The following is a 27,627-nucleotide window of genomic DNA, read 5'->3' on the forward strand; positions in this document are numbered from 1 at the left end:
GAGCCAGCCTGGAGGAGAGGTACAGGCTGCACCGCTCTGCAGAGAGCTGGCCATCCCGGCGGAAGCAAAGACGCCAGCAGGCTGAGCCAGCTCGGGAAGACGGACAAGAGGGTGAGGCCTCCTGGTGGACTGGGTTTGTTGGGCTGGGGGCTGGGAGGGCGCTATGCAATTCCCAAGTCACGTAAAAAACTATACGCATTTCAAGGAGGAGGCCACTTCCCAGCTCTAAATAATAGAAGCATCCAGAAGGGAGGAATCAGAGGCTTCTGCCAATTGATCTGGAGGCTGGGAAAAGGTCCCACAGTTATTAATAACCCCTGTGTTCTGGGAACTGATTTCATGCACCAGACAAAGGGACTAAAAAATTGCTCTTGAAGGCAAAGTGGTTTCAGCCAAAGCTCCACTTTCTGTTCTCCCAAGAAATGAGCATTTTTCTCCCCAGGAACGCTGAGAGCTGAGGGACCTCTTGATAAATCTGGGTGAGCCGTGAGCTGTGCCGTTGATTGGCATTGGTATACGTCTACAACCTCTGTCTTCCTAGTGTCTCTCTGGGGGCGACCCCCATCTCAGCCTGCTCAGGGTGGGATTGGGGCGAAACAGGTGCTTGGGTGGCTTCTGGGAACCAGAGCTGAGCGTGTACCCACTCAGGGCTGGAACCCTAGAAGATAGAAACTATGTTAATTCATCCTTGCAAAGTTAGTGCCGTGAACTTCACCTTGTTCGACAGGGATGGTGCAGGGATGTTCACTCCAGGGCTGTCCTTGGGCATGTCTGGGCCCACTCAGCAAGGGGTTACAAACGAATAGATGAGAGACCTGAGGAAACACTGTTAGAAGTGATGGTCAGCTCCCTTCACTCACTCACTAACCTGTGGGCAACTTTTTTTTTTTTTTTTGGCCACACCACACAGCTTGTGGGATCTTAGCTCCCCAACCAGGGGCCCCGGCAGTGGACCACCAGGGAATTCCCCAAACCATGAGCAACTTGACGGGAGGTCTGTGATCCCAGACAAGACACAGTGCCCGTCAAGTTCAGCCACTTTGAGAGTGAATATTGAACGAATCGAGTGCTGTTGGAATGATTTCTAAAGACAGCTAAGCACTACTTATAACTCCCTTCCTGTGAGGATTTACTTCATCATCTCAGCCAAGGACAGAAGAACTACGCCTTTACCTTGCCCCTGCCCTTCTACCGCTGGGGTCCCCAGTCTCCAAAGCAGGGTCAGGAGCAGGTATCCGCAGGAGAGTCACTTCCTTCTGGCCCTGCCACTCCCCATTCAACGCTGGTCAGGTCCATGTTTCCTCTGTGAAATCAGTGTGCCCCGTACATTCAAAGGTAGATTCTTCTTCTTTACGATTCCTTTCCCGCGGCCCCTCTGTCTGCTGATGAGAAAGTATACAGTAGGTTTTCTAATTCTCTCAGAGCCTCCCACCTAGGCTCCTGCAAAAGCTACCCAGTGGGTCTTTTGTCCCTTCCAACTCATTTTCCTTCCTGCAGGAAGAGCGATTTTATTAAAACACAATCTGAAACGGGTAAAATTAAAAAGACTGATGTCAGAGAAAGACAAATATCATATGATATCACTTATATGTGGAATCTAAAATATGATACAAATGAACTTATCCACAAAACAGAAACAGACTCACAGACATAGAGAACAAACTTACGGTTACCCGAGGGGATAGCGAGGGTGGGGGAGATAAATTAGGAGTCTGAGATTAACATACACACACGACCATATATAAAACAGATATCCAACAAGGACCTACTGTAGAGCACAGGGAACTATATTCAACGTCTTGTAATAACTTACAATGGAAAAGAACCTGAAGAAGAATATACATTCAGTATAACTGAATCACTTTTCTGTGCACTTGAAACTAACAAAACATTATAAATCAACTCTACTCCAATAAAAATTTTTTAAAAATTTCACAACAGACCAAGAGTTGACCTGGACGTGGAGGAACTGGAATGCTCACACATTTTAGGTGGGACACAAAATGACCACTTTGGAAAGCAGTTGGGCCGTTTCTTACAAAGTTAAACATACACTTACCGTGTGACCTGGCGATCCCTCTCCTGGGTATTTACTGGAGACAAATGAAAACACATTCATACAAAAACCCACATTTTTTTTTTAATAGACTATTTATCTATAATAGGCAAACACTGGAAACAACCCACACGTTCATCCACTGGTGAACAACCGTGGTCATCCACACAATGGAATACGAATTAGCAACTAAAAGGAATGAACTACTGATCTGTACATCAAAATGATGAATCGCAAAAGTATTATACAAATGAAAGAACCTAGACTTGGAACACCACATACTGTATGATTTCATTTATATGAAATTGTAGAAAAGGCAAAACTGTTCTTTCCGAAAACTGATTAGTGGTTGCCCAGGGCTGGGAATGGGGAAGAGGATGGACTGCAAAGGGCACAAAATAAGTTTTTCGGGTGATGGTGGTTTTACAACTGTATATATTTGTCAAAATTCATTGAATTTCTTACTTAAAATTGGTAAAATTTGCTGTCTATAAATTATACCTGAACAAAGCTGATTTTTAAAATAAAGGCATAAAACTACTGTATATAAAACAGATAACAAGGTCCTACTGAATAGCATGGGGAACTATATTCAATATCCTGTGATAAATCATAATGGAAAAGAACATATACAAAAAGAATATATACATATATATATATATACACATATATATATGTATAACTGAATCACTTTGCTGTACACCTGAAACTAACACAACATTGTAAGTCAACTATACATCAATTTAAAAAATAATAAAAAATAAAGGCATATAATAATGAAAAACAAAAACCCCATAGTCTACAAAAAAATTAAAGAAGTGATAGAGGATTGCACAATGTGGAGACTTGACACAAGATCTGTTAGGAGGCAAGCAAGTTCCATCCGGTGAGGGGTGGTGTTTGGCCTGGTGTGGGAAACGGAGCCTCGTGTAGTACTCTTCTAAGGCCGTGGTTCTCAGGGCGTCAGGATAGCTTGGAGAACTTGGCAAAAACACAAAGTCCCAGGCCCTCCCCTACTGTAATGAGCTTGGGCCCCTGTGCTGCTTATGAGGCTCTAGCCTTATCGGACTTCACTTGTTTCATCAAGGTCACCCTGCTTGGCCCCTCAGAGCTTGGGTCACGTTCTTTCCTGGAATGCTTGAGCAACTTTCTGATTCCCGAGATTGGGTTAAGTCCACCTGCTATGCCCATGGCTTACTGTACTTGCCTTTCATCAGGTATACCACTTATTAAAAAATTTATTTTATTGAAGTATAGTCGATTTACAATGTTGTGTTAGTTTCTGCTGTACAGAAGTCATTTGGTTATACGTAAATATACATTATTTTTCATTATATTTTCATCCTGTTTATCACAGGATATATTTTTTTTTATAGTAATCTTTTATTTATTTATTTTTGTATTTATTTTTGGCTGTGTTGGGTCTTCGTTGCGGCGAGTGGGGGTCACTCTTCGTTGCAGTGCACAGGCTTCTCATTGCGGTGGCTTCTCTTTTGTGGAGCACGGGCTGTAGGTGTGTGGGCTTCAGTAGTTGTGGCACGTGGGCTCAGTAATTGTGGCTCACAGGCTCTAGAGCGCAGGCTCAGTAGTTGTGGTGCACGGGCTTAGTTGCTCCGCGGCATGTGAGATCTTCCCGGACCAGGGCTCGAACCCGTGTCCCATGCATTGGCAAGTGGATTCTTAACCACTGCGCCACCAGGGAAGTCCTATCACAGGATATTGAATATAGTTCCTTGTGCTCTACAGTAGGACCTTGTTGTTTACCCATTCTATATAATAGTTTGCATCTGCTAATCCCAAACTCCCAATCAAACCGTCCCCCACCCCCCTCCCCCTTGGCAACCACAAGTCTACATATACCATTTTTATAATTGCCTGTTTGGTATCTGTCTTCTCCACTGGACAGTAAGCTCTGTGATGGCTGGAACCGGGTCACCAATGCCGGGAACCATGCCTGACACACTGGAAATACATCTGCTCTCTGATCAGGGTCCTGAAGGGATGTCCAGGGGGCCCAGTAGGTGGAGCTGAGTCAGCCCTCTCCTTTCAAAACCACATATAGACACATATAGACTAGTCTTCTCAGCAACAACACAGGTGGATAATGGGTTTTCCTAGTAAACTAAGTTTTGAAACAAATCCAGGTGTGGGGCTTGTCCTCCAAAGCATAGGCTTCTCTCCATGTGTGTGTGTGTGTGTGTTTTTTTTAATTTAATTATAGTTGATTTACAATGTTGTGTTAATTAGAACAATGTTGTGCTAATCCCAAACTCCCATGTATGCTTAAAATTTTTTTAATAAAATTTTATTTTATGTAAATTGTATCTCAATAGAGCTGAGTTTTGAAAATGATGGAAAGACAGGAAGTGCTTTTTTTTAAAAAAAAATTATTTATTTAGGCTGCGCCGTGTCTTAGTTGCAGCACATGGGATCTTCCTTGCGGCATGCGGACTTCTTAGTTGCGGTGTGCCTGCGGGATCTAGTTCCCTGACCAGGGATCGAACCCGGGCCCCCTGCATTGGGAGCGCGGAGTCTTAACCACTGGACCACCAGGGAAGTCCCAGGAAGTGCTTTTGGAATACCAAGAAAGGGAAAATCAATTTACAGTTTTGATCCCTACTTAAATTTTTTAAAAAATTTTATTTATTTATTTATTTACTTATCTTTGGCTGTGTTGGGTCTTCATGTCTGTGCGAGGGCTTTCTCTAGCTGCAGCGAGCGGGGGCCACTCTTCATCGCGGTGCGCGGGCCTCTCACTGTCGCGGCCTCTCTTGTTGCGGAGCACAAGCTCCAGACGCGCAGGCTCAGTAGTTGTGGCTCATGGGCCTAGTTGCTCCGCGGCATCTGGGATCTTCCCAGACCGGGGCTCAAACCCGTGTCCGCTGCATTGGCAGGCAGATTCTCAACCACTGCGCCACCAGGGAAGCCCTAAATTTAAAATTTTGCCATTCTTTCATTTATAGATCGGAGGTGGCAAAAAGTGCACCGAATGTAGGATTTCGGGTCCAACAGACTCGGGGAATGTGCTCCCACCTGCAAAAAAGCTCTGTGGCCTGAGCCATTTGCTTAGTCTGTCTGTGTCTGAGTTGGCTTGCCTGTGTGATTTTGTTTTTCTTTTTAGCCTTTGTTTTCCTTTTCTTTTTTTCCTGTGTGATATTTTTGCATCAAAAAAAATAAATGAAACTCATATGCACATGTATATGCTTTATGGATCCTACATGAGTATGTTCAAAGCTTCTCCCAGGACCTGGTATGTATTCTAAGTAACATCAACCTCCCCGGCAATACGTGCCATAAAGAAAGTGACATGAAAGTCTGTTGTTTATTTATTTACTTATTTATTTATATTAATTGTTATTGGAGTAGAGTTGATTTGCAATGTGGTGTTAGTTTCAGGTGTACAGCAAGGTGAATCAGGTATACATATACATGTGTCCACTCTTGTTTAGATTCTTTCCCCATGTAGGCCATTACAGAGTCCTGAGCAGAGTCCCCTGTGCTGTACAGCAGGTCCTTGTTAGTTGTCTATTTATAGTGGTGTGTATGTGTCCGTCCCCATCTGCCCGTTTGTCCCCCAAGCCCTTCGGTAACCACAGGTTTCTGTCTTGTTTCTGAGGAACACGCGGGAAGCTACACAATGTACTGAAAAGCAGAACGTATCTTCAATTTTTTCTGAACACACAGTTTTTGGAAGGAAAAACAAAGACCTTAGCCCCAGGCCCGCGTTGCGCTGAATGCGTGCGAGGTCCTTACAGCGGCAGAGAAAAAACCTCCGGCTCCTTGACCCCCAGGGCTCCTGGAGGGACAATGAACCGTCCCCCCGCCCTCTGCACAGGTGACCTTTACAGCCTCCACAAAGGGTCAGTGTCCCTGCTGGTGAGCGCGCGGGAAAGTCTTCACTGACACATACCTGCTCGGTGATTTGTTGGCCATTTTTTCCATGCAGCAGGCAGCTGTGGGTAATGTTTAACCAGAAAAAGAGGGGCGAAATTATTCAAGACATGTTTACAATGCAAACGGGAGGCGGGGGAGACTCCCGCATTGGCCACACTGGGGGGTGGCAAGAGTCTGTGTGGGCTTGCTCGCATTTTCCTAGCAAAAGCAGGTGTCAGGCACACACACACCCTGCCCCCCTGCAGGCTTCCTAGAGCTGTTGCCCTCAGTTTGCTGAGACTTTTGGAAGCCCCGTTTAAAGGCAGCAACACCTGCTCACAGGAGGACCGCAGGAGCAGCAGAGGGAGATTTCTATCTCCCGAGCTCCCTGGGGTGGGAGGGATGTTCTGCAGCTCCTGCGCCCGGCCACGTCAGCCCAGCAGGACCAGGTGGCTTCGGAAACCCGCTTCTCTCCCAGGCTCCTCTCTGACAGTATAATTTCCAATGCTCTTTGTTCTGATAAGACTTGACTCTTAAGCCTGTAGTCTCAAATCTGCTAGTTTTTAAAACTCTGTCACCTGTATCTGTCAGCCCACCTTTGGTTATCTGTCACAGGAGCTTAATTCAAACTGGTTTAAGAGGGGGAGAAAAGGAGATAATGGCACAACTTACGGAAGAGTTCAGGGGGCCAAGCACAGATCAAGGATGCATGGTTAAGAGCAGGCCAAGGACTCACATGGGAGGAATTTATGTTACACAAGTTTGGATGCTACGAATCACAGGAGAAGTTTGACCGAGGCTCCCTAATCATCAACAACAATATTATGGTCTTCTCAAATTCATAATAAGAGTTAGAGGCTTCCCTGGTGGCTCAGGGGTTAAGAATCCACCTGCCAATGCAGGGGACACGGGTTCAAGCCCTGGTCTGGGAAGATCCCACATGCCACGGAGCAACTAAGCCCGTGCACCACAACTACTGAGCCTCCGTTCTAGAGACCGTGAGCCACAACTACTGAGCCCACGCGCCACAACTACCGAAGCCTGTGCGCCTAGAGCCCGTGCTCCGCAACAAGAGAAGCCACTGCAATGAGAAGCTCGCGCACCACAACAAAGAGTAGCCCCCGCTCACTGCAACTAGAGAAAGCCTGTGAGCAGCAACGAAGACCCAACGCAGCCAAAATTTAAAAAAAACAACCAAAAAACCAAAAAACTGAGATTCAACACTCTTCTTTTGATAGTTGATAGAACAACTGGACAAAATTAGTAACACTAACACTATCAACTAACTCGACCTGGTTGGCACTTAGGGAACAGTTCTCTTAACAACAGCAGAATGCGTATTTCTGTCAAATGTACGTGGACTATCTACCCATAAAAATAATATTATGAGCCATGAAACAGGTCTAAATAAATTTAGACAGGATTCAAATCAAAGTATGTTATCTTTATACAATGAAATTAATTTAAAAAATCAATAATGAAAAAAATCTGGAAAATTCTCAAATATTTGGAGACTTAATAACATACTTCTAAATAATCCAGGTCAAAAAATAAGGCATAGGGAAATTAGAAAATCTTTTGAACTGAATGAAAATGAAAAAACAACATATAAAATCCTACAATGCTATTAAAACACTGCTTATATGAAAAAAATTATGGTCTTCTATGAACCTGGGTCTTGTTGCCTCATACCCTCTAGTGGGGTCCTCTGTCTTAACCTTGTCCCTGAATGTCTCAAATATATAATTCTTTTTTTAAAATTAATTAATTAATTTATTTTTGGCTGCGTTGGGTCTTCGTTGCTGCACGCGGGCTTTCTCTAGTTGCGGCGAGCGGGTGCTACTCTTCGTTGCGGCGCACGGGCTTCTCGTTGCAGTGGCTTCTCTTGCTGCAGAGCACGGGCCCTAGGTGCACGGGCTTCAGTAGTGGTGGCTCGCTGGCTCTAGAGCACAGGCTCAGTAGTTGTGGCGCGTGGGCTTAGTTGCTCCGCGGCATGTGGGATCTTCCTGGACCAGGGCTCGAACCCATGTCCCTGCATTGGCAGGCGGATTCTCAACCACTGCCCCACCAGGGAAGTCGCCGGCGTTCTGATTAAAGGCAACTTTCCTTCCTACCAACATTTGTCTCTCTCTAGAGCATTGATTTTGAGCGGCGAGTAGCCGGACCTGAGTTCAGGGACATCTCCGGGCGGATGTCTGATAGGCACCTCTGACTTCTGCCTGACATGTAGCTCCTGGTCTCAGCCCTTCCTTGAAGCATCTTCCTCCCACAGGCTTCCTCATCTCAGTGCAGCTCTGTTCTTCCAGATGCTCTGCTCAAAATCCTTGGTGTCGTACTTGACCCCTCCTTCTCACTCTCACACCTGTGTCATCAGCAAATCTCACTGCCACCTTCACAACATCTTCGAAAGGTAAGCGCTCCTTGCTTCCTCCGTTGTATCACCCTGGTCCAGCCCACCATGGACGCCCACCGGACGATGGCTAGGGTGTCAGCTTCCTCCTTGGTGGCTTTTCAGTCTATTCTCAGTGTAGCAGGGATCCTTTAAAAATGTAAACCCACCAGGAGTTCCCTGGCAGTGCAGTGGTTAGGACTTGGTGCTTTCACAGCCTAGGCCAGGGTTCAATCCCTGGTTGGGGAACTTAAGATCCTGCAAGACGCGAGGTGCAGCCAAAAAAAAAAAAAAAAAAAGGAAATCCACCAATGCTCATCATGTCACGCAGGGTCAAGGCCAAGAATGAACAATGTCCTCCAAGGACCGGCCCCGTCTGGCATCTCTCTCCTCTCCCTCTTCACTGAAGGCCTCATCTCCTCACACCACCCTCCTTGCCAACGCTGCTCCAGCTGCATTGGTCTCCTTGCTGTTGCTGGACTAGCCAGGGCTGCTCCCACCTCTGGGCCTTTGCACTTACGGTTCCCTCCACCTGGAAAGCTTTTTGGGCAAGATCTCTGCATGGCTCGCTCCCTTCCCACGTTAAGGGGTCTCTGCTCAAATGTCAACTTCAAAGTGAGGCCTTCCTGACCACCCCCTTAAAGGGGCAGCCCCACTTCCACCCCTAGAAGTCCCTGTACCCTTGTCTTATTTTTCTCCACAGCAGTGACCACTTTCTGCACAGTATATATTTCTCTTACTTCTTTGATAATTGCTCGTCTCACAGTACTAGAATGTAAGCTGCACGAGGACAGGAGTTTTTGCTGTTTGTTTTCTTTTAATAGTAGTTGCTTTACAATGTTGTGTTAGTTTCTACTGTACAGCAAAGTGAATCAGCTATACGTATACATATATCCACTCTTTTTTTGGATTTCCTTCCCATTTAGGTCACCACAGACCACTGAGTAGAGTTCCCTGTGCTATACAGCAGGTTCTCATTAGTTATCTATTTTATACATAGAATCAATAGTGTATATATGTCAATTCCCATTTCCCAAGTCATCCCACCCCACTCCTTCCCCCTTGGTATCCATACGTTTTTTCTCTACATCTGTGTCTCTATTTCTGCTTTGAAAATAAGATCATCTATTAGATTCCACGTATATGCATTAGTATAAAATATTTATTCTTCTCTTTCTGGCTTACTTCACTCTGTATGACAGTCTTTGAGGGCCATCCATGTCTCTACAAATGACCCAATTTCATTCCTTTTAATGGCCGAGTAATATTCCACTGAATATATGTACCACATCTTCCTTATCCATTCCTCTGTCGATGGGCATTTAGGTTGCTTCCATGTCCTGGCTATTGTAAACAGTTTTTGCTGGTTTTTGTTCACTTTGAATCCCTAGTGCCTGACACATGGCTGGGACTCAGATATGTTTTGAGTGGGTTAGTTCATGTACCAGCATTGTCTCAATCACTGAGAATGCAACCAGAGCTGTAAGCTCTGTAAGACAGAGCTCCCACCCTTAGTAATGCGGGTACCTGGGGTGGGCTGGGGAGATAGACAGTTAGAATAACAGTAAACAGACGATGAAGGGGAAGGAAACAGGGCCTCTTTCTTCAAGGGACTGGGGAGCTTCCTGGGGAGGCTGGTGGGCTGGAGCACAGTGAGCAGATTAACAGGACGGGACAGACTGGCTTTTCCCTCGGTACCTTTTGCATGTATTAACTACACAGGCAATGACTTAAATTGAAAAAAAAGGAAAAAGTCACCAGGAAATCATAAACAGTGAGCTGTTTGACTAACCTATGCCTTTATACGACTGGTTCTACATTAACATCAGTCAGGTAACGGGCTACATTACATATTTGCAAGGTAGGAAACACTTATTCAATTTGCATTTACTAAACGACTTATTTGCATTTTTAATTTAATTAATTAATTAATTTATTTTTGGCCACACTGCGTGGCATTTGGGATCTTAGTTCCCAGACCAGGGATCGCGTCTGTACCCCCCGAAGTGGAAGTGGGCAGTCTTAACCACTGGACCATCAGGTAAGTCCCTGCAATTTTTATTATACAAGGCAAATGCATCGGCAGTGATTTTTTTTAAAAGCCAATTTGAAGAAAGCCACAATATTTATCATCTAGCTAAGTGTTAAAGCAGAGATAGAAGAAAAACATGACACTACCCTCCTTCAGAAGAAAAAAAAAATCATCAATGACGATCCTGTATCCCTGCCAAAAACCATCTGACTAGTTTCTCTCTTGGATGGGTAATTAGGATTGTTTCCTGAGTTCCTCTTGCAAAAGTTGTGCTCCTCCCCCCATGCCAAGGCTACAGTTCTTCCTTTTGGAGCTCAAATCACAGGAGAACTTGTGAATGGAGCTGCCAGAGACCAGCAGCATCGCTCAGGGCACATTTGCTACGGAAACTATGTTTGGAAAGTATCAAATGTCTGAGCTTCTTTTCCTGGGCACCGTAGGGTTGACAGCACTTATTTATAATGGGAGATTCTAAACTTGGCCACTTATCAGCACAGAAATGTAACTTCCATATCATGGCTACAGATTCATCTCCTTCTTTCTGTTAGCACACAGAAGCAGAGCAGGCCGCCCGGTTACTTGGTGAGCAATCTAATTCTAAACAGGTTGGTTCCTGGGACAGGAGAAATTTGTAGATAAGCATGTGAAATATTCCCTAACTGGATCAATGGGACAGTAGCTCTCCACCCAAGTGAAAACCTAACTTCCCAAACAACTATGTTTTGTTTGTTTTTGTTCCGAGAGGAAAATGGCCAGGAATATAACACCTAGCTATAACTTGAAAATAATTCCAAATGTTGAGATTTACTAATTGAAATAGAAAAATGCACCAAATCTTAAGTCCAGTGTTTACTTCGTGCTTATAATTCAGGCCTCAGGAATAAAAAAATAAAACTAAATGAGCACAGAGAGTGCAGGAAAGGAGATACTCTGAACACCATGGGCTAAAGATGTTTACAGTGATGATGACAGTAAAGCCAAGTTCTTGTATGAAATCTTCTTTAAAATACAGCCACCAGGGCTTCCCTGGTGGCCCAGTGGTTGGGAATTCGCCTGCCAATGCAGAGGACACAGGTTAGAGCCCTGGTCTGGGAGGATCCCACATGTCGTGGAGTAGCTGGGCCCATGCGCCACAACTACTGAGCCTGCGCTCTAGAGCCTGCGAGCCACAACTACTGAGCCACGAGCCACAACTACTGAAGCCCATGCGCCTAGAGCCCACGTTCTGCAATAAGAGAAACCGCCGCAATGGGAAGCCCGCGCGCCACAACAAAGAGTAGCCCCCGCTCACCACAACTACAGACAGCCCGCGCACAGCAACGAAGACCCAACACAGCCAAAAATAAATAAATTAAATAAATGAAATTTAAAAATCCTTAAAAAAAATACAGCCACCAAATTCTAATACACACTGGGGAACACCAAATTATAAAACCATTTACCTATAATTATTGCGCAATGACCCTAAGCTGTGCTTGTTCATAACTACATGCAAATTTATAAGCTAAAAACTTTCATGGTTCATGTCATCAGTATGTTGTATTACTGGTGATCTGAAATCCTTTGGCAAATTCATTTTTAACAATAACCAATTACCCAAAGGATGTTATTAAGCATTCAGTTGCTTAAGAGTCATTTCATAGTGGCAGTTTCTGTCTCTAGTTGTCTAGAAATTAGTGCTGTGTGTGTGTGTGTGTGTGTGCGTGTAAAATGCTTCCCAGGGAGGTTTTTTCTTTTAATATTTATTTTATTTATTTATTTGGTTGCGCCGCCTCATTAGTTGTGGCATGCAGACTCTTAGTCGCGGCATGCATGTGGGATCTAGTTCCCGGACCAGGGATGGAACCCGGGTCCCCTGCATTGGGAGTATGGAGTTTTAACCACTGCACCACCAGGGAAGTCCTGAGATTTTTTTTTTTAATTGAAGTATAGTTGATTTACAACGTTGTGTTAATTTCTGCTGTACAGCAAAGTCAGTTATACATATATTCTTTTTTTAATATTCTTTCCCGTTATGTTTTATTACAGGATATTGGATATAGTTCCCTGTGCTATACAGTAGGACCTTGTTTTCTTTTTTTAAAAATTTTTATTGGAGTATTGTTGATATACAATGTTGTGTTAGTTTCTGCTGTACAGCAAAGTGAATCAGTTATACGTATACGTATATCCACTCTTTTTTAGATTCTTTCCCCATATAGGCCATTACAGAGTATTGTGTAGAGTTCCCTGTGCTATTCAGTAGGTCCGGGCCTTCTTGTTAACCCATTCTGTATATAACAGTTTGCACAGGGAGGTCTTTTTTTTTTTTTTAAAGTTACCATTAGGGTTAATCCCTTTAATAATTTTGCATTTTGCCAGGCTCCTTTTTTTAAAAAATTAGTTTATTTTTGGCTGCGTTGGGTCTTCGTTGCTGCGTGGAGGCTTTCTCTAGTTGCGGCGAGCGGGGGCTACTCTTGGTTGCTGCACGCGGGCTTCTCATTGCAGTGGCTTCTCTCGTTGCGGAGCACGGGCTCTAGGCGCGTGGGCTTCAGTAGTTGTGGCGCTCAGGCTCCGTAGTTGTGACTCGTGGGCTCTAGAGCGCAGGTTCAGTAGTTGTGGCACACGGGCTTAGTTGCTCCGAGGCATGTGGGATCTTCCCGGACCACGGCTCGAACCCGTGTTCCCTGAATTGGCAGGCGGATTCTTGTCTTAACCTCTGCGCGACCCGGGAAGCCCCCAGGCTCCTCAAGTGAATGGAGTAGATTGTGGATTTGAAGTGCCTGGGATCTACTGCCACCTAGCGTTCTGTTGCTGTCAGTTATTTCGAAGCCAAGCTCCTAAGAATGCATGCATCTCATTGGCCTCCTCCTCCCCAGCCTGCCCCAGTGCCCCATTTCTGCCTCCACTTCAGTAAGTCACCAGGTCTTGTCAGCGCAAGGCTTTTGCGTCTCCTCTTTTTCCCAACGTCACTAACAATCTAGCTTGCATGCCCGTCCTTTTGGAGGGCATGAGTAATGGCTTGAGTAAGCTGAACTGGCTCACCATCTTTAAGCTCTCTGGGCTTCAGTCTCCTCAGGATTCAGATGTATCTATTTCACAGGTTGTCCTGATTAAATTAGCTAATATGCTGAAAATGCTTACAGCAGTATTTGACACATGCGAGTATTTAATAACTGTTCCTTATTATCTCATATATCATGCCTGAGTCCTTAATGAGAATACAAGTATTGAAAATAGTCTGGGGGGGGGCCTTGTGGTCCAGTGGGTATGACTCCGTGCTCCCAATGCAGGGGGCGCAGGTTCGATCCCTGGTTGGGGAAATAAATCCTGCATGCCGCAACTAAGAAGTCCACATGCCGCAAGGAAGATCCCGTGTGCCGCAACTAAGACCCAGCACAGCCAAAATAAATAATAACTTTTTTTAAATATTAAAAAAAAAAAGAAGAAAATAGTCTGGGGAATTCCCTGGTGGTCCAGTGGTTAGGACTCCGCTCTTCCACTGCAGTGGCCCAGGTTCAATTCCTGGTGGGGGAACTAAGATCCTGAAAGCCGCATGGTAAGGCAAAAAAAAGAAAACAGTCTGTATTACTTTCCATTTTATGGTCAGAAGGCAGAAACTGGGTTCCATAAGACAATTTGCGCTGCTTGTTTTGTTTCTATTCTGGAAAAAAGTCCTTCCCAGATATTTTCACCCAGTCATAGCTTACCTGTTTTTTAAATTGGAGTATAGTTGTTTTACAATATTTTGTTAGTTTCAGGTGTACAGCAAAGTGATTCAGTTTTTTAGTTTATGTTTTACACTTAGGTCTTTGATACATTAAAAAAATTAATTAAAATTCCGCGGGCTTTTCATTGCAGTGGCTTCTCTTGTTGCAGAGCATGAGCTCTAGGCACGCGGGCTCAGTAGCTGTGGTGCACGGGCTTAGCTGCTCCGTGGCATGTGGGATCTTCCCGGACCAGGGCTCGAACCCACGTCCTCCTACATTGGCAGGCGGATTCTTAACCCCTGAGCCACCAGGGAAGTCCTTTGATACATTTTGAATTAGTTTTCACAGAAGGTGTCAAGTTACTGTTTCCTGTGATCAAAGTCATCTGCAAATGTTCGTCTTTTAATGTTGATCTGTAATCATATTTTATGTATTTCATCTTCTGAAATGATTTTTTACACCGATAGGTACTGTCAAGTACTGAGATCAATCCCCAAATATTTGATTTTGAGTATATTCCTCACTTTGAAGCCATCTGTACAATTCTCTCCGCTTCGTGTTGACATGCGCCCTTTTAGCACGTCATTCATTACATTGCAGGTAGTCACCTTCAGCTGAAAGATAGCTGCAGGCCATCCATCCCACAGAATTTAATCCAGTTAGGATTTTGGAATAGATTTCCTTTGCACTTGTATTGAGGTCTGAAAAACACTGCTGGAACTGTAATTTGAGGTTGGAAACTATATCTGCTGCAAATTTGTGTGGGTATGGAGATCTCACTTCATTTTAACTTTTGACAGCACAGCAAGTATATAAAGCAGCAGGACATTTCTTGTGTTTAAGTGTTAGTTGTGATCAAAGTGACTTTAGCACCAATAAGTTTTGAATATACATGGTGCTTTGACTTTTAATTCTTAGTTGAATTCACTGACTTAAATTCATTAAGAAACATCAAGTCTCCAGCAAAAGTTAATTTCCAAAGCCATTCAGCGTTCCATGACGGTAGAGATTGGTTCTCTTCATTCTGGAATTTCCAATCTTGGTGGTGAAGTCAGAGAGTCTCAGTAAAACTTTACCACAGCTAAGCCATCAGACTGCTGTGTGTGAGGTCAAGTCAGGACTTTAGCCTCTATTTCTATCAAAAAACTCACGGAATCGACTGATGATGGCTAAGGCCATAACAAATGAAGTACACCAGTGACACTATTGGTTCAGCAACAGGATAGACTCACATATTTTTCTTTAATTTTAGAAATTTATATAGTTTTAAAAATTAACGTACAGTAAAATTAGCATCTTATGTTCACATACATATTTTCTAAGTACTTGCTGGTGAATAACACAATAATACAACAGGCTTTAAACACTTTGCTTTCACAAACTGTCTAACTAAGCCTTTTTCTGTTTCACACATATTTTTATACCACCACTGGTTGTGGCACATGGTGGAAGATTCCACTCCGGGTTGTACTGATTTTTTCCTCAACTGTGAAAATATTTTTGCTTATAGTTGTTCCACACAGACTACCCAGAGAGGCTAATGCTTCAGTCATTTCTAGAGTGGTAAACTCTCCATGTGAGCCCTGGACTGAGGGGGGTTCTCACAACGTGGGACGTCCAGGGTTACACCCAGAAAGGTTCTGGGCAAACCAGGCTGAGTTGGTCACGCTTGCCCGTCAAACTTGGCGAGGACTTTTTGAATAATGACTTTTTGAATAATATTCAGTTGAGCAGTATTGGGAACATCTTTTAACTCATCAAGAGCCAAGGAGAAACATTTGAAATCATTTGCCTTGTTTTTAAACGGACTCATATTGCTTCCTCTATTCAAGCAACTGTTCTTGCTAAAAGACCGAGTCTTTAAACGTTTATCTGGACCCATTTCTTCAGCTGCTGCAATCTGACACAATTACCTTGTCATTGGTAAAAGGCTTTCCTTGCTTGCCTATCAAATAAGCCACTTGGAAACTTTAATTACAGTCTCATTCTCATTTTTTGGGGGGATCGAGAAATTGTGTGCTGAGATACTCCATTTAAAAAATTCTATTTCTTCTAGCTGTTGCTTTCTTGAGTTGGGAATACTGTGATGGGTACTTGGCTGGGTAGTGTCAACATATATTGTATTTTTTAAGCACAGCTGGAGGGTCACTGCAAAACAGACACAATGCTTTGCCAATCTAATTTAATAAAATAACCCACACTCCACCGCAAGCTTAAGTATGATACTAGAAGTCCACCTTCTCTTCTTGTTTTGACATGATGGGTATGCAATGGTTAAAAATACACAAAATTCATGGTACCACGATACATGTGGCAAAGTGTGTCAAGCTAAAACCACGGCACTGCAATTTGTAGTGCAGCCAGCAGGAGTACTAAGCACTGAGGGACCACTCACGGTCTCTATCACAACAAAACTCTTCTAGCACAAACGCAGCCATACACAGGCAGTAGGTCCATAAACGTGGCTGTGACCCAATAAATCTTGATCCATGAACACTGAAATTCACATTTCATAGAATTCCCACATGCTATGAAATTTACTTTTTTTTTTTTTTGGCTGGGGGCTTGTGGGATCTCGGTTCCCAGACCAAGGATTGAACCTGGGGTCACAGCAGTGAAAGCCCGGAATCCTAACCACTAGGCCACCAGGGAACTCTGTAACATTTACTTCTAGATGTTTTTCAACCATTTAAAAATGTAAAACAAAACTCTGCAGGTCGGGCTTTGACCCAGTATAGTCAATCGCCTTGTGGTCCACAGGATGACCTACGGCATAGTTAGGTTTAAGCCACATGATTATTTCCGCCTACAGAAAGTGCAAAATTATGTATATACATGTATCACACTTGTGGGCTAAGGAGATGCAGCCATCGGCATCACAGCCACTGCATGGGTACAGCTGCCCTATCTCGCCTACCTTGTATCAGTCTTTGAGCCACAGCCTTTGTTGTATCACACCGAGACTGGGGTTCATATTAGCATATGGTCAGCCAGGGTGACAATTTCCAGTCACAGCAATCAGTTGCCTTGGATATGGCCACAATGTATTCCAAATAATGCTAGCAAAAGGAGAAAACCTCTTTTCACACCATGTCAAGCATTTATTCACTTGCTGCCCCGTCTCAGGGCAAATATGACACAGCATGTGAAATGTCTGGCTCCAACTGAATCTTGTCTGTGGAATAATGCCTTTTTCCTCTACAGTTTTTTGTAATGATTATATATAAAAGCAACAGATGCTTGTTTCCAAATTAGAACTTTGATGTTTAACTTCCTATTTAAAGAAGAATACCATTTTACATACTTGTGGTCATTCTGAATGTAGTTTTGAATTGTATCCTCTTCACCTTATTTATCCCACATACTGCAAAGTTTCATATTTTATTGGCCCATGGGGTTTCCGCTTGATTCATGATTTTCTCCCCACAAAATTTGAAAATCAAACCCACGCTACTTCTTCTGAAGATCCTAACCTAGTCCCCAGGAAAACATTCTTTAACTTCAACTCTGTTTCTTGTAGGAAATATCCATTGCCGCGATATATGCTCAAGATGGAATCACTGTCTCCCAGCTCCAGGGCACAGCACGCGTCAAGTGATGACAGGTGGTACCACGCCGCACTGGGGTGGCTGGGTTGTAGGTCGGGAACCGGGAACTATTCAAAACCCGACAGGCTGCACTGATGAGCTTACCTGCTGCCTTCCCAGAAGGGGACACCAGACGGACTTCCAGATCGACAAGTTCAGACACTGTTCAAAGAGGGAGGCAGTTCTGATACTCACGCAGCTCAGTGAACACAGGGCGAGCATACTCTTTGCGTCAGGGACTATCCCAGAGGTAGAACATGCCCTTTGTATATACTTAAACCCAACTCACCCAGCCCAGTATCTTATAAAAGTATATAACAAGTATTAGATGAAAAAAATGTTTGGTGGCAATGAATGTTTTTAATGAACCTGAATTAGTTGATACAAAAGCATATTTCAAGAGCACCAGAAACTTAAAGATAGTTGAAAAGGCGAAAACCAACAATTTTACTTCAAGACAGCCAAGTCCCCCTTGCATACAAAAAAAATATAGAAAAAGTTTACCTGGCGGTCACTGCTTGAATCTTAAAGTCTAATTCCAGATTGATGATACTGATACAGGATGTAGTTGTTAATTAATCCATGCTAGCCCACCCCAAACTAACTTAACATTGGTAAAAATGATCACATATATATAAATGAATCCCTATTAATAGTGACGCTGCCTTCTCACCCTTCATACAATTTAATGTCCAGTTTCAGCCATCTGATGGGTCTAGCAGAGAACCACTTACATGGTCACTTAGTAAAGATTTTATTTTCTTTATTTGATGGTAATGACAAAGGCTACAGTCTAGTACTTAAGCTACCCAGGCAGAGCAACTAAAGGCAGCTATGAAAGCTGAAGAGAGCCGTAGAGACAGGGCACAGGCAGCGTGAGCCGGGCTGCTATGAGCTGGTGCTCACCCCTGCATTTCTGCGAGGGTGGGGAAGCCAAAATCACTGACTGCTCTCCCTGTTGACTTGAATTGACAGTTTTTTCTCCAACCATCTTGTTACTGATTGCATTCCACCTTATCTAGTTAAATACAAAGAATCAGCCTCCATAATAAAATCACCTTTTTTATAACCACCACCATACACAATACATTCAGAATTACTGGGTGCTTTTTTTTCGTCTTTTTTTCCTTGAACTTGTAGGCGTCTGAGTGTCTTTTGTTTCTTCTTTTACACCAGATATGGGCTGTTTGAAAACTATCTCATTATCTTTATCATCGTCATGCATTTTAGCCACTTCAGATTTTCGTTTCTCCAAAAATGTTGGTGTACAAACCGGCGTGGGGTCCTGGGTTCAACAAGTTAAAGATTATAATACATGAATGTGGGAAGATGTTAGGAATGACCCCCCCATCACCTCCCCTCTCTTATTAAAAGTTACGCATATTATTTTAGGCCTGTTTCCATCTTTTGGTGATACAGCTGCACATAATCAAGAGCTTAGGTGCTTATCACACTTACTATGAAAATTCACAATTAATGGATATATGGTATGTTCCATGACAGAGTATTAGACGGAAGACTCTACTATGCCTGCTAAATCATCAGTAAGGATTTACCAAAAAGTCCCAAGATTAAATGAAATTTTAGCAAAGTGACAGTAGCAGCAACTGCTTTTCCTCTTTTAAATTGTAGTTTCTGATTCCCAAAATTCTGAAGACCATCTTACCTGGCTATCCACAGTTTTCTCAGGAGTGTTAGAAGTGACCAAAGCCGCTTTTTTCTTCTTCTTACGTAAAGCCTTAAATAAATTTAAGAGACTTCATCAATCTGCATATTTATCAGCTATAGTAGTCTTGAATATATTTCCCCATTTATCTTTCTCTAATATCTGGTAGTTAATATGATAAATTAAAGTTTTACCTGGTGCTTTCTGGAATTTCGAGGACCAGTGTTTGAAGCATTTTCCTCATTTTTATGTAAGACCTTAACATAAGTAAACATAAAGAAGTTGTAAACTAGCAGTGTCACGTATGTACATTTTAAAACTTACCACTAGATCCTTATACATATTACGAATAAATTCTATATGACAGAGCATTTCAATTTATTTATTTGTTTGTTTATATGGGGGTACCAATTTATATGCGGATCAGGGCAGACTTTATTTTTTTATTTTAAAAAATATTTTATTTATTTATTTGTTTTTATTTATTTATCGTTGCATTGGGTCTTAGCTGCAGCATGCAGGATCTTCATCGCGGCATGCAGGATCTTTCACTGAGGCGTGCAGGCTTCTCTCTAGTCGTGGTGTGCAGGTTCTCTCTCTCTAGTTGTGGCATGCAGGCTCCAGAGCGCGTGGGCTCTGTAGCTTGCGGAACACGGGCTCTCTAATTGAGGCGTGCAGGATTAGTTGCCCTGCGGCATGTGGGATCTTAGTTCCTCGACCAGGGATCAAACCGGAGTCCTCTGCATTGAAAGCAGATTCTTTACCACTGGACCATCATGGAAGTCCCCGGAGCATTTCAATTTAAAAAGCAAAATCCACAAATACAGTGAATGATCTTAAGCAAAGGGCACAACTACAAAAGGGGCCTAACTGAGGAGCAGGCAGAAGTTGCAGAGGCTGAAGTGAAGGCCTAGAACCTGGAGCTGGCCAGAGAATCCTGCGTCAGGAAGTGGGGAGCCAGGACGAACGTGAAAAGGCAGGCCCTAGAGGAGGTCTGTCCTGCTTAAGTCCAGGACAGTGAACGCAGCAGCCTGCTTCCTACAAGGTAACAGACAGGGCACAGGAAAATCAGTTCTCCAGCTCCTGAATGGATCACAAGAGTACCAAGGCCCAAACTGTGACATAGTGTTGTTTTAACATGTATCAATACAGGCTGTGTTTGGGATTTGGGCAAAGAATTAACCACCAGGCACAGTGAGGTATCACCTCACACCGGTCAGAATGGCCATCATAAAAAAGACCACAAACAGGGACTTTCCTGGCTGTCCAGTGGTTAAGAATCTGCACTCCCAATGCAGGGGTTATGGGTCAATCCCTGGTCGGGGAACTCAGATCCCATATGCCGCATAGCGTGAACAGAAAAAAAAAAGAAGACCACAAATAACAAATGCTGGAGAGGATGTGGAGAAAGGGGAATCCTTGTACACTGTCGGTGGGAATATAAATTGGTGCAGCCACTATGGAGAACAGTATGGAGGTTCCTTAAAAAACTAAAAATAGAATTACCGTATGATCCAAAAACCCTACTCTTGTGCATACCTTCAAAGAAAATGAAAACACTAATTCGAAAAGATACATGCACCTCAATGTTCACTGCAGCACTATTTATTACAGCCAAAATATGGAAGCAACTTAAGTGTCCATCGACAGATGAATGGATAAAGAAGATGTGGTACATATATACAATGGAATACTACTCAGCCATAAAAAAGAAAGAAATTTTGCCATTTGATGGAATGGAGGGCATTGTGCTAAGTGAAACAAGACAGAGAAAGACAAATACTGTATGTTTTCACTTACATGTGGAATCTAAAAAATAAAACAAATAAACAGATATAACAAAACAGAAACAGACAGATATAGAGAACAAACCAGTGGTTACCGGTGGGGATAGGGAAGGTGGGAGGGGCAAGAAAGGGGTAGGGGATTAAGAGATACAAACTACTATGTATAAAATGGGACTTCCCTGGTGGCACAGTGGTTAAGAATCCACCTGCCAATGCAGGGGAAACAGATTTGAGGCCTGGTCCGGGAAGATCCCACATGCCGCGGAGCAACTAAGCCCATGTGCCACAACTACTGAGCCTGTGCTCTAGAGCCCATGAGCTGCAACTACTGAGACCGTGAGCCACAACTATTGAAGACTGCACGCCTGGAGCCCGTGCTCCGCAACAAGAGAAGCCACTGCAATGAGAAGCCCACACACTGCAACTAGACAAAGCCTGCGTGCAGCCACAAAGACCCAACGCAGCCAAAAATAAAAACAAATACATAAATTAATAAAATAAAATAAAAAAGCCACAAGGATATATTACAGCACAGGAAAATACAGCCAATGTTTTATACTTTAAATGCAGTATAACCGATAAAAATATTAAATCGCTGTTTTACACCTGAAACTAATATAATATTGTAAATCAACTATACGTCAATGAGAAAGAAAAGAAAAAAAGGAAAAAAAAAAGTAACAACAACAGAAAGGAAAAAAAAACCAGCCAGGAACTGGGCCCAAGGATAGCAACTTGGTCTTCCAGTTTCTGGATAAGGTTAAAAGACCTAATAAACTTGGTAATAGATACCATCTCTTACCAACTAATTAACTTTTTGGAAATAAGCCGACAGGGTCTATGGAAGAGCCAAAACAATCTCAAGATATAGTCAAGAAAAAAAATAAGATCTTTACCTATGCTATCCATACCCTAATGACCTGCATTCTTGTTTCTTAATTATAGATGTAGAACTCTCCTTACTATGAAAGAGGGAGGAGAGATTCAGCAAGGTCTCCTTGTTCAGCAAGCAATGAAGAACTGGATGAAAATCTGTTAACCCATGCATGTAAGGAGTCTTCCTGTATTTCAACTCCCACTCATTTAATCCACAGAATTCATGCTGACTGGTTAATTCTGACATACACTTTGGGAGTATTTCCAACTTAGAAGACCATGAAACAAAATTTTAACTAGAATGGCATAAAAAGGATGGTCAATTTACAGTCTTGATATTTACTGATAACATATAATAAACCAAACATTTAATTCCGGCAATGACACCTTTACTAGCAATCTACAAGCATTATGGTGTTGGGTCAAATAGGGTTTAACTTCAATAATCTAAAATTACTAAATCAGGTAAATGTTGCAAATCAGCTAATCCCTTTCAGGAGTTTCCTTTTCTGTATAATGGAGATAATACGATCGCTATGAAAAAATTTAGTCAAAACCTAGCATGAGATCAAAGTACTGGGTTAGATACTTTATACAAAGCAATACCTACCAGTGAAGGGAAGTCATAATCAATTCCCTTCTTAGCCAATCTCTTCCTGAGTGATTTTTCCTTCTTTTTAAATCGCTCTTCCATCCGTAGCTTTTGAAGAAGTGTCCGATTCTGATTATACCGTTTCACTGCTGGATATGATGGCCTTTTAAATGGCATATGCCACTCCCTAAAAAGTTTTTCATGTACTTTTTCAGGTGGTATAAAATGACCTATAATAATAATAAAAAAGGTTTTCAACCACGTGGGAGGGAAAGGATTTTCATATTAACTGTAGAATTTCCCGTGTCATTCCTCACTGCACAATCAAAATGACACGTCCCCCATTTAGTGGAGAAGCCTGAAAGATAAAGCAGGTGCCCAAGGGAAAGTCATACAGCCCACAACTATTTATCAAACACTCACTGTGTGTGTGCCAAGAGCAATTCCAGGACTAGAGGTTCGTGAGTGAACAAAGACAAGTAGCACAGAGGAGAGTGTGGATGGTATCAAGTCTCAGGGTTCCTGAAGCTAAAAGGATCCCTACTTTTAGACTGTGTGACCCACGGTAGCAGAAGCGCTGATCCTCTGGGCACCCGCCCAGGACTAAGGCAGCTCACTGCTTATCTGCATCTCTCTGCTCACGGACGCACACTGGGCCCACATGCAAGGCAAGCCAAAACCCGTGGAATCCACCCTCCACCAGTGATGAATGGGGAGTTGGTACACAAACATCCCAGTTCCCTTGCTTGTCAGGTGGGATAATTCTGTCTCCCAGTGTTACCAGCAGGACGGAGCCCAGCTGCCTAAGTGGTAACCTGCTTGCTAACATACCGTTTTCACTAACTTATTATCGACTTCCTCCCCCTGCCCCATGTCGCCACTCCTTACAGGTTATTTTCCTGGGATCACCTCCAAGATAAACTGCTTCCATTAAAAGAAAAACAAAGGGCGGGGGAGGTTTGGGAATTCCCTGGCAGTCCAGCGGTTAAGACTCCACGCTTCTACTGCACGGGGCGCAGGTTCGATCCCTGGTCGGGGAATCAAGATCCACATGCTGAGCGGTGCAGCCAAAAAATTAAAAAAGAAACAAACAACTGGTGATGACGTGGCTAATCTCACTCGTATCCGAGTTCAGAGCCCCTTGTGCCATCTTTCAAAAGTCAGATACAGCACAGCACTGATCTGATACACGTGGTTACCCACTCAGCCCATTTCATCCTGGCAAGAGCCACGTTTTTGTTTTTTTGTGTTTTTTTGCGGTACGCGGGCCTCTCACTGTTGTGGCCTCTCCCGTTGCGGAGCACAGGCTCCGGACGCGCAGGCTCAGTGGCCGTGGCTCACGGGCCCAGCCGCTCCGCAGCGTGTGGGATCTTCCCGGACCAAGGCACGAACCTGTGTCCCCTGCATCAGCAGGTGGACTCTCAACCACTGCGCCACCAGGGAAGCCCAAGAGCCGCGTTTTTAATGTGTGAACGAACGCAGGACCTCAGGAGTTACTGGGACTCTCTTAGCAACAGGAGCCGAAGTAGAGGGGTTCTACTTGGGCACTGGGATGGGCGCCCTCCAGCCCGAGCACAGGGCGGCCGGAAGCTCGGCCCCGCCTCCGGAGGGCGCTGCTCTGGGAGGCTAGTCGCTGGCGGCCCTACACCTGCAGGGTGAACTTCTAATCAGCGGCCATCCCGCCACTCCCGATGGCTTCTCTCGTGGAGGTGCTGCAGCCACTGCCATGCGGGCCGACTGAAACGTGACTCCTCACGCTAAAGGTCGTCCGGTCGAGAACCATCAGTGGGTCCTGCTGTCCTCGGGGTACACTCTGGTCTCCCGCTTTACAAGGCCTCCAGTAACCTGACCTTCCTTCCTCTCATTCTCCTCCTGCACCTCTTGTGATTCTCCTTGCAGGTGAATATGGTGAGTCAGTTTGGCTCTGCAGCTGCTGTCCCCTCAGCAAATCCTCACTCCCACCCCTTCACCTGGCTCACTGTTACGTAATTCTCAGGTTTCAACTTCAGTGACTCCTTCTCAGGGAGCCCTTCCACATCCCGCAAGGAAGCTCTTCCTATTTACTCAAGGAACCTAACCAACCCCATCTCAGGCTAAAGCAGCTCTCACTCTGGAAGATTTAGAAGTTCCCATTAGACCTTGTCTGGAAAATGCACTTAAATCCTTGCACCACTGCTTAAGAGAATCACCCCGGTGGGGGGGCGGGCGAATCCAAGCAGCTAAGCAACCCGTCCTTCCCTCCCGTCAGCGGGAGGCGTCCCCGCAGCCCCACAGGTAAGACGGGTACTCACACTTCAAGAGTCTTTCGCCAAAAAGGTAGTTGTTCATCGTTTCAGCAGCTATTTTGGCAACATCTTCAGATTCAAACTCCACAAAGCCATAGCCTTTGCTATTTCCAGTCTGCAATGGAAAACCCACCACAGAAAGCAGAACAATTAAATTCTGATGTGCCATCAAACTCCCAAAATGTCATTAGTTTAAATAATGTACATTAGCCCCTCACTGAATAACATTAAGACACCTTTGATTCCAACTTCAAATCACATAGTCCGGGGACTGTTATGGGGAAAGAAAAGTTCAGAATAGTCTGAACTTGCCACTGATTTTGAGGCATTCCTGGGACTTTGATTACGTATGATGAATACATTACTATAGTTGGAATTCATCCAATAGCAACAGCCCAGCATAAAGGAAATGTGGGAGGCCCCCCAGCCCTTTACTCGTTATTGATCTCATGGGTGGTGGTCATGTCATCCGTGTATTTATTAATACTACCCAGGAGATGGTATAATACTTCACAAAGAATGCAGGTGATATAATTCCCATTTTATATGGAAAAAATGAAAAGAAATGACCTCCTCAGTGTCTCTAAAGTTAATCAATAAAATACTGATTCACTGTCATGTTTACTAGTGACTGGGCTTCTCCACGGCTGGGGGCAAAGGACATCCTCTGACATGGACATCCGAGTTCTTGGCCTCCACACTGCAACATACAGTGGATTTTTCTCACTGAGCTCGGTAACAAGAGTTCTAGAGTCCGAATGCCCAGGTTTGGACCCTGGCTCTGACACTTAATCGGGTAAGGAATGTTCAAGCCTCAGTTTTTCCTTCTATAACCACTCTCACAGGGTTGCTAGGAAAATATGAAATAATCCGTAAGCGCTCCACAAGATGTCTGTCAAGTACTCAAAACATGTTACTGCAGGGTGGCAGGGTATGCCTGCCCAACATCCGCTCCTTTGGCATAGGATTATTCTGAGATGAAGGAATTGAGAAATAGATACAAGAAAAACTCTCTGTCCTCCCCTTATTTACCTGAAAACAGGACATGAATTTACACAGGTGTCTTCCTCCCTCTACCAGAAAGACAGAAGTTAGAGGACTCTACACAAAAAACTTTACGAAGTAGACCTCATCCATCATTGGTCTCCCGTATGTTTGCCTTCCCACAATTTGCAGCCCTACAAACTCAAAGCACTTTTCCTTCTTGTCGCTCCTCCAAAAATGTTTTGCTCCTTTGCCAAGATGCTGTATAGGCCCAAGTTCTAACCAACCCTTTGAGTTATTCCTCTCCGAGCAGTCCCATGTGTAAGCATACATTTTAGGTGTTTGTTTTGGTCTTGTTAATCCCTTTTTGCAGTCCAATTTACAGGGTGCCAGCCAGGGACCTTAGGAGGGCAGTAGAAAAAGAACTTTTCCCCACTACAGATCCAGTTCTTAGTGACAACGACTAGAAATACTTTACAATCTTGCATTAAACAACATATTCTCAGATATGGCTCAGAACTGGTCATGTGATCCTGGAAATGAGGAACCATTTAAAGGGTGTGTGGCTCAACAGAGCTGGAGGCCAGGAGGCTCACTCCCAGCACCACCTGCGCCAGCGACTAACAACTCAGACACGGCTACAACCCAGAGTCTCAGTTCAGTTATCTGCAACAGGACGATTCTGGTAAAACTTTAAAAATCTGACAGTCCTTTTACAATCCCAACTCAGGAGGGGAAGGATGGTGGAGTGTAAAACACTGTGAAATCTAGCTCAATGTACCACACTGTGAACTAATAAATCTTTTGAAACCTGATGTGAAAATACATGTCAGGTGTCCAAAAAACCAAAAACTTAAAAGCCAACACCTCGACCTAGTAATCCCAGAATGCTGGCAATACCAAGCAAATAGTCAAAACCAGGGTGTGTGGGGAAGCGGTAGCTTTATTACTATGCAACAAAGCTGGAAATGATGCATTCCAGTGCATCTCAGCAAGGAGCACGCTTTCCAAGACAACTGGCCTAAACTCTCCAAAAAAGCCTATGTCAAGAAAAACCAAACAAGCAAAACAGGAGTAAAGAGACCGTTCAAGACAGGATGAACAGCTAAACAAGCACGTGCAATGCACGAACCCTAACTGGATCCCAGGGTGGGCGGGGACCACGGGGGTATGTGACAATGGACAGTAAATGAGATTTTTACACTGGGATTACATGGCAGAATGTCCTCATTCTTAAATTGATGATTATGCATTTAGTATTAAAGCATTACAACTGCCACTTGCTTCAAAAGGTTCAACAAAACAAAGAGGTGTGTACCTTTTTATAGATAGGGGAAGAGTTGAAGCTGATGTGTCAGGATACTAATAACGGGTGAATCCAGGGGAGGGACGTTCATTACACCATTCTTTCTACTTCCCTGTAGACCCGAACATTTTCAGAATACAAAGCTGGGGAACAGCTATACTCAACATGGAGAAACTCATTCTGCACTCAGTCATCCTGAGGATAGGCTGTAAAGCTCTATTTTTCAAACTCAGAGTCTGACCTTTTAGAGGGCAACAAAATGAATTTAGTAGGTCAGAAAAGTATTGTTACAAAACTGAATAGAAAGGTTAAGTATCATCTCCTGGGACTGTTTTTCATTTATGTTTATGTACATGTGTGTTGCCTTGTGGATTTCTTATTGTGGATTGAAGGTCTGAAAAATACCGTTCTAGAGAAAGTTGCCTACACCTGCACCAAGAATGTTCCTAGCAGCTTCACCTACAAGACTGGAAAAAACCTAGGTTTCAACAGGAGAGTGGATAAA

The 27,627-nt window shown here is 43.7% G+C and overlaps 1 protein-coding gene and 1 long non-coding RNA gene across 3 annotated transcripts in view; one reads left to right on the top strand and one right to left on the bottom strand.

Annotated features, from left to right (window-relative positions):
- LOC132522425 (uncharacterized) lies at positions 1 to 22,468 on the top strand. The gene is made up of 4 exons (XR_009541203.1): positions 1 to 111; positions 8,236 to 8,339; positions 17,560 to 17,643; positions 22,025 to 22,468. It is a non-coding gene; the product is annotated as an uncharacterized LOC132522425 (long non-coding RNA).
- Positions 17,967 to 27,627, bottom strand: part of NIFK (nucleolar protein interacting with the FHA domain of MKI67) — an 11,779-nt gene continuing 2,118 nt past the window's right edge. For both annotated transcript variants that reach the window (XM_060153039.1, XM_060153038.1), the window contains exons 3-7: positions 24,839 to 24,947; positions 22,566 to 22,777; positions 19,487 to 19,549; positions 19,293 to 19,364; positions 17,967 to 18,911 (exon numbers count right to left, since the gene is read on the bottom strand). In XM_060153039.1, coding sequence (XP_060009022.1) covers positions 18,723 to 18,911; positions 19,293 to 19,364; positions 19,487 to 19,549; positions 22,566 to 22,777; positions 24,839 to 24,947 — 645 coding nt within the window. In that variant the 3' untranslated portion in view covers positions 17,967 to 18,722. The remainder of the gene's footprint in view (positions 18,912 to 19,292; positions 19,365 to 19,486; positions 19,550 to 22,565; positions 22,778 to 24,838; positions 24,948 to 27,627) is intronic.

Source organism: Lagenorhynchus albirostris, chromosome 6 (assembly GCF_949774975.1).
Source record: "Lagenorhynchus albirostris chromosome 6, mLagAlb1.1, whole genome shotgun sequence".
Lineage (NCBI taxonomy): Eukaryota > Metazoa > Chordata > Mammalia > Artiodactyla > Delphinidae > Lagenorhynchus > Lagenorhynchus albirostris.